The sequence below is a fragment of the Diaphorina citri genome, unplaced genomic scaffold (assembly GCF_000475195.1).
Source record: "Diaphorina citri unplaced genomic scaffold, Diaci psyllid genome assembly version 1.1 scaffold1081, whole genome shotgun sequence".
NCBI classification, from domain to species: domain Eukaryota; kingdom Metazoa; phylum Arthropoda; class Insecta; order Hemiptera; family Psyllidae; genus Diaphorina; species Diaphorina citri.
Window position 1 is genome coordinate 90923 of NW_007378510.1, and position 7801 is coordinate 98723.

Here is a 7801-nt window from a genome sequence, read left to right on the forward strand (position 1 = left end):
TAAATAATGGACTTTTGGTAACCGCTCACAATGGGATTTCTATCATAAATGGTAGCATCCATTTATGAGATTTCAGTAGGTAATAGTGATTTGGTACCATTTCCGTATTCTGAATAGCTTGGAAACCACAACTATCCTTTCAAAAGGAAATCTCTTCTTGAAAGTCAAACACTTTAACAACCGTTTTGCTGAAGCAGTTGAGTACGAAAAGTGTGGACTTACCCCTTTCGCTTGTCCTGAGAGGACACATTCCTGTGCTTTTTGCTGGATGAGGCGGGCCAAGTGGATTCCATTTCTGAGATTTCAGTAGGTAATAGTGATTTGGTACCATTTCTGTATTTTGAATAGCTTGGAAACCACAACTATCCTTTCAAAAGGAAATCTCTTCTGGAAAGTCAAACACTTTAACAACCGTCTTGCTGAAGCAGTTCAGTACGAAAAGTGTGGACTTACCCCTTTAGCTTGTCCTGAGAGAACACATTCCTGTGCTTTTTGCTGGATGAGGCGGGCCAAGTGGATGAGAATAACCCCGTTATCTAACATGTCCAGCAGGTTAGTAGCTGTAAGACAATCTATATCTGTGAACATATCGAAGAAAAAATGGAAATAAATAAAAATTGCTACAGAATCAAAAGAACATATGTAGGTATCGAAGGAAAAACAGAAATAAATGGAAAATTCATACAAAATCGAAAGATGGAATGGAAACACATCTCAGGTAAGTTGGTTGACCAAGTGGATGAGAATGACCCCGTTATCTAACATGTCCAGCAGGTTGGTAGCAGTGAGACAATCTATATCTGTGAACATATCAAAGAAAAAATGGAAATAAATAAAAATTGCTACAGAATCGAAAGAACATAGGTATCGAAGGAAAAACAGAAATAAATGGAAAATTCATACAAAATCGAAAGATGGAATGGAAACACATCTCAGGTAAGTTGGTTGAACGCTGGTACGTGTTTCACAATTGGGTTCTACTTTTGTACGTATTATTTATCAACTTCTTTAAGATTTTCATTACCTATGTACACTCAGAATACTCAGATTCTATTGAGGATATTCTTTCACTAGCAAAATATTCTATTTCGATTTTCCATTACTTGGATAGGTCTTGGTATTAATTGAAATTTATTAGAAATGGTAATAAAAAGAAACCCCGTTAGTTTCTAATTACTTGTTTCTTCATTTCGCAAACCCGTTGTCGTTGTCATTTTTCAATTAAAAAGAAGATACCTAGGTACTCATAGTAAGGTTTACTATTTTATTTAGATTTCATTGCCTAGTAATTTAATTAAAATTTGAGGAAAGCAATGATAAGGATAAATGAGAATGCTAAAGAATGGAATATGCAAATTAATGGTTTCTGTGCCAGAGATGAACTCTCGCTACTACAGTAGTGCTATGTTGATTTCTGGAAGTGTATTTGATTAACCGTTAGTTTCTAATTACTTATTTCTTCATTTCGCAAACCCGTTGTCATTTTTCAATTAAAAAGAAGATACCCAGGTACTCATGGTAAGGTTTACTATTTTATTTAGATTTCATTGCCTAGTAATTTAATTAAAATTTGAGGAAAGCAATGACAAGGACAAATGAGAATGCTAAAGAATAGAATATGCAAATTAATGGTTTCTGTGCCAGAGATGAACTCTCGCTACTACAGTAGTGCTATGTTGATTTCTGGAAGTGTATTTGATTAATGCAAATTAATGGTTTCTGTGGCAGAGATGAACTCTCGCTACTACAGTAGTGCTATGTTGATTTCTGGAAGTGTATTTGATTAATAAATAATAGATATCATTAGTACCTGCTTATTCATTGATAGATGGGCTTACAAATTCAATCATTCATGGCACACTTTCATAAAAATTAAAGAAACAAGCTGGCTCATCCTATCGCGTACGTTAAATTCTTGAAAAAATGTCCAATATTTTTCATGTTCACCGTAAATGTGGAGGTATTTTTGTGAGATTCTATGGGGGTCGAGTGGATTGAAAATTTGAAACACTACAATGTAATGCCTTCTGGCAAACTTCATTTTACAAAGGAAAAACATTGAAACTTTTGGCTACACTTGGCAACTTTAACTTAAATAAAATGCTTTTTGTCTACCCTGAATAATCAGTAACCGAAATACATAGTAGCTTCCTGAGATGGTAATACAATAAAACCATCACCAATTTGATGGGTGTTCAAATTCTAAGATGATACCTGGGCGAATCTCTGACTATTGAAGATAGTGCTTTATTCTGATAATATAGTACATACAAGTAGATGTAATAATATGTAGTGTATATGTGGTGCTTTATTTAGACTCATTCTAGAGTTAGGTATAGAAAGCAGAACTAGTACATACAAGTAGATGTAATAATATGTAGTGTATATGTGGTGCTTTATTTAGACTCATTCTAGAGTTAGGTATAGAAAGCAGAACTAATAAACTGAAATAAAATGCTTTTTGTCTACCCTGAATAATCAGTAACCCAAATACATAGTAGCTTCCTGAGATGGTAATACAATAAAACCATCACCAATTTGATGGGTGTTCAAATTTCAAGATGATACCTGGGCGAATCTCTGACTATTGAAGATAGTGCTTTATTCTGATAATATACGTACATACAAAGTGTTCAAATTTCAAGATGATACCTGGGCGAATCTCTGACTATTGAAGATAGTGCTTTATTCTGATAATAGACATACAGGTAGATGCAATAATATGTAGTGTATATGTGGTGCTTTATTTAGACTCATTCTAGAGTTAGGTATAGAAAGCAGAACTAATTATGAATCAGATTCAAGATGGATAAAAACTTAGCGATCATTCATTAGATGAGGAACTTTTAACCCGTTAGCACATACGTGACATGAGCCTTCCTTCTTTGTATTGAAGTATTTTTTGGGGAGGCTTTTTATCGTCATAGTTATCGTAATCTTCAGTTAAACTCCGTACACAAAAAGCTCACTCTGAGGTTTAGATGTAGGGACAAACAAACCTAAAGGTTGGGTTAAGCTTATACGAATCTATTCTAATCTTGGAAACGGATACTATTTAAAACACCACCAAATTTGTTATTATTAAACTAATATTATGGAAAACTTGAAAAAGAAAGGATTAAGAAGAGAAGAAACGTTGAATAGTAAGCCTTGAATAAAGGAAGGTAATGCCTACACATAATAAAATCGGCAAAATGTACCATAAAAGAAATTTTAAAAATATTAAATCAATCGAAATCTGCTCGTACAACGTGACCACGGCTATAAACGGGTTAATACTAGCATAATGTTCAAGTACCTACGGTAGCCATTATAAAATCATTTATCACACACCATTCACTATTTCTGTCTATGTACACCTGACTATAGGTACCTATGCACCTAGTAGCAAAAACTTAAAACAGATAGTCAGTACCCATACAAAAATTTGTATGTATACTAGCACATGATACATACGAGATAATACATACTCGTATGATGTGTTTTGGCATCATTATGTAGATGAAGTTAGTGTACATAATATGCACCAACCTCCGGTCAAGCTACTGGCCTAGCACTCTAGAGGTCCGGGCTCGCTTCCAGGTGGTATTAAAATACTAAATTAAGAGCAATAGGTACTTCATAAGCTCAGAACATTCTTAATTTGATTATTTAGTACTTTTCCCTTAATTATATATATAGGTACTTCATAAGCTCAGAACATTCTTAATTTGATTATTTAGTACTTTTCCCTTAATTATATATTGGTACTTTTTCCTTGATTAGAAGACAAAGAAGGGACATAATTGCAATAGAACCGAATATTTAGGGGGTTATTCTGCAGTATGCGTAGCATAACAATGTTCTACGTTATGTGAACAGCGTAACATTTTAACATAACAAGAAAAACGTATAAAATGGAATTCAGTAGGGATATTATCTGTTACGAGAAACAAAACACATAAGAGTCCATGTTAAGATACTCATCATCTCATCAAATATAATATGTCCATGATGATCTTTAAATGATAAAACAATAGGAAGTAAGCTGGTTATAATAGGAAGAAGGTATAGTCTACCTACACATAAGAGTACTCTACGTGATGTGTGTAAATTTATTTGAGGTACTTACTCTACTTGTAGGTTTATGTCCCTAATTGTAGCAAAACTGTACTGTTCAATACCTAGTACATAAACTATACCTAATTACCTACAATGTATAAGGGCTTGAGTAAAAACGACTTATAGGCCCTAAGACTTATGTAAGGTATAAGTCGTTTTCAAGTGAAACCCCTAAATTGTTCCACCGAATGGGTGATCCTCTGATCTTTTAGAATAGGTAAATAAAGACGAACTTTTCAATATTTTGCAAAGCTTCGGTAATTCTGTGTTTATAAATGGGTCAACACTATTCAGATATCTTACATGTAATCTGCGATGTTCTATGCACACATCCCTGCCATAAACAAATTCGAGTTTTAATGTTGCTGTAGATTTTCGGTCCAGCATTTCTTCTAGGGTACGGCACCTGTTGATTTATCCGCATCCCTACAACATTGCAAGATCTGCAAGAAAAGTACATCGCCCCAAGACAGTTTTCCTGCAGTGCGACATTTAAAATGCCATTTTCCTGAATACAACCCCCCAGCCACACGTTCCTATTTTGCTTCATAATGAGGAAAATTTTCCTTTCAGTGTCGATGAATGCCTTTTCTTTTCTATTTTCGTATGACCTTTTCAAAAATTCTCTTTTGTATGTCCCTCGTGTACTTGCATGTTTTCAAGTTCGTGCACTATTGGGATGATTTGGAAGTTGCCAAGACAATATCCTTACCCAGTGTTTGATTTGACGCAATCAATCTCACCATGGGATCTCAATCCAAGATCTAATGTGCAACAAATACCTAATCGATCATGCCAATGACCAAAGATTAAAGTAATCGTAGATAAGACAATGCTCACGATATTTTCCAAGATTTCTACTAAAGTTTTCGCAACCTCTTTCTCAAAGGATCAAAAGATTTCAAAGATTAAAATAATCGTAGATAAGACAATGCTCACGATATTTTCCAAGATTTCTACTAAAGTTTTCGCAACCTCTTTCTCAAAGGATCAAAAGATTTCAGGATTGTGTTTTGCTTGTTAAAAGAACTTGAGTATCTTTGGAAGATAGTAAACCGGGATTAAGTTCAAACAAAGATGACACTCTTTGAAAAGAAGCTGGTTCTAATTTTAACTTTGTTTGTAAGAGTAAGTAGTTAGCTGGTTAGCGAGTTAAACTTCGCATCTGGAGGTTGGTGGTTCAAGTCCAAGTCAAGTTGTAAAATTTAGCGTAGAAAATTAAGCAGGACACAATTAAAATGGTTAACATAATTAAAATTCTTTTCTTCCTTTAGAAATTAACCAATAGTGTAAAATCCTTATCTTCTCCTTATCACATGTGTTTTCCCACACAATTTATACCCTGACTGGTCAGTGCAGAAATAATATGAGAAATATTAATTTGTCTAGCCTACTTGTTGATAAAAATGTGCCGACTTCATATAATTTCTAGTTTGTCAGATTTCAGATTGTCGGCCGAGAGACCAAATCATGTTCAAGTTGATCAGCCGACAGACCAGAAGTGTTTGGTGACCACTGAGCTAATCTAATTCAATATGATGTTCCGCATTTCAGATTGTCGGCCAAGAGACCAAATCATGTTCAAGTTGATCAGCCGACAGACCAGAAGTGTTTGGTGACCACTGAGCTAATCTAATTCAATATGATGTTCCGGATTTCAGATTGTCGGCCGAGAGACCAAATGATGTTCAAGTTGATCAGCCGACAGACCAGAAGTGTTTGGTGACCACTGAGCTAATCTAATTCAATATGATGTTCCGTGTGACAAGTCAGAAGATTAAAATAATCGTAGATAAGACAATGCTCACGATATTTTCTAATATTTCTACTAAAGTTTTCGCAACCTCTTTCTCAAAGGATCAAAAGATTTCATCAGAAGATCGGAGAATTTATAGAAATAAATTAACCAGTTTTCAATGCATACGAACACATTCAAGAACTAAATTCGCAATAGGTACTACGGTACTACTAGTTTGGAAGTGAACTTAGTTCTTAGAATTGGAACTCACTGGAAAAGAGACCCATCATCAGCAAATTTTCTTTAGGTGCATCAAATTTCATAAAGATCGGACCAATCAATTGAGAGTCGAGAGTCATCACAAAATCAGAAAAACATGAAACTCCCTTTGCTAATTCAATGATTTTTGAAACTGACACGTTAAGGTTAAGTCCTATCAAATGTCTTTCGTGTCCATAAACCAAATTTTTCGTTTAACTACTGACCATAAAACAGTTAACCACCTCCTGTCCAGAAAATAAGAGATGAAAAAAAAAAAAAAAAAAAAAAAAAAAAAAAAAAAAAAAGTCCAAAAAACCACTTAAAAAAAAAAAAAAAAAAAAAAAAAAAAAAGCACAGATAATAGTCCTGACATTTTTGAAAGGATTTTACAATTTCTTGGCATACAATTTCTTGGCAAAAGTGGAACGAGAAGAAAAATCTATAAAACTCAAGGTACAAATCCGCAATCTGTTAGTCCACCTCAACTTATTGTTCTGTCCTAGATTTCCGTATCAAATGAAACCAGTGGCGAGTTCTCCTATATAAAAACTAGGGGAACGGTCCTTTCCTTCAACCTGGATTTTGAAACCACCAACAGACAAAAAAAAAAAAAAAAAAAAAAACGGGAAAAAACGGGAAAAAGTACATCGCCCCATGACAGTTTTCCTGCAGTGCGACATTTAAAATGCCATTTTCCTGAATACAACTTCCCAGCCACACGTTCCTATTTTGCTTCATAATGAGAAAAATTTTCCTTTCAATGTCGATGAATGCCTTTTCTTTTCTATTTTCGTATGACCTTTTCAAAAATTCTCTTTTGTATGTCCCTCGTGTACTTGCATATTTTCAATGCATACGAACACATTCAAGAACTAAATTCGCAATAGGTACTACGGTACTAACTAGTTTGGAAGTGAACTTAGTTCTTAGAATTGGAACTCACTGGAAAAGAGACCCATCATCAGCAAATTTTCTTTAGGTGCATCAAATTTCATAAAAATCGGACCAATCAATTGAGAGTCGAGAGTCAGCACAAAATCAGAAAAACATGAAACTCCCTTTGCTAATTCAATGGTTTTTGAAACTGACACGTTAAGGTTAAGTCCTATTAAATGTCTTTCGTGTCCATAAACCAAAACTACTGTCCATTAAACAGTTAACCACCTCCTGTCCAGAAAATAAGAGATGAAAAAAAAGCACAGATAATAGTCCTGACATTTTTGAAAGGATTGTAAAATCCTTTCAATTTCTTGGCAAAAGTGGAACGAGAAGAAAAATCTATAAAGCTCAAGGTACAAATCCGCAATCTGTTAGTCCACCTCAACCTATTGTTCTGTCCTAGATTTCAGTATCAAATGAAACCAGTGGCGAGTTCTCCTATATGGAACCTAGGGGAACGGTCCTTTCCTTCAACCTGGATTTTGAGACCACCAACAGACAAAAAAAAAAAAAACCATCGGGAAGCATTGCTTCCTTTCCTTCAAACTACATTTTGAGACCATCTAGAGACGAAAAAGAGACATAGTAGACATTCACTAGTGGGACATGAAAAAATTCCATCCGTTCAAAAGTTGTGTTATGAGGGCACGGTTTTTGGGACATAGTTTTAGCACCCCTTTTGAAAAGCTCACTCCACGCCACTGCAAGAAACAAATCATATTCGAGCACAATAAACTTCGAGGATATCATGATTCCGAATCA

General features: G+C 34.7%; 1 protein-coding gene across 1 annotated transcript in view; it reads right to left on the bottom strand.

Annotated features, from left to right (window-relative positions):
• LOC103514101 (GAS2-like protein 3) overlaps positions 1 to 4525 on the bottom strand; it is an 11285-nt gene extending 6760 nt beyond the window's left edge. Inside the window, exons 1-3 of the mRNA XM_026827145.1 lie at positions 4405 to 4525; positions 733 to 800; positions 223 to 279 (exon numbers count right to left, since the gene is read on the bottom strand). Coding sequence (XP_026682946.1) covers positions 223 to 279; positions 733 to 800; positions 4405 to 4525 — 246 coding nt within the window. The remainder of the gene's footprint in view (positions 1 to 222; positions 280 to 732; positions 801 to 4404) is intronic.
• Positions 4526 to 7801: the final 3276 nt, after the last annotated feature.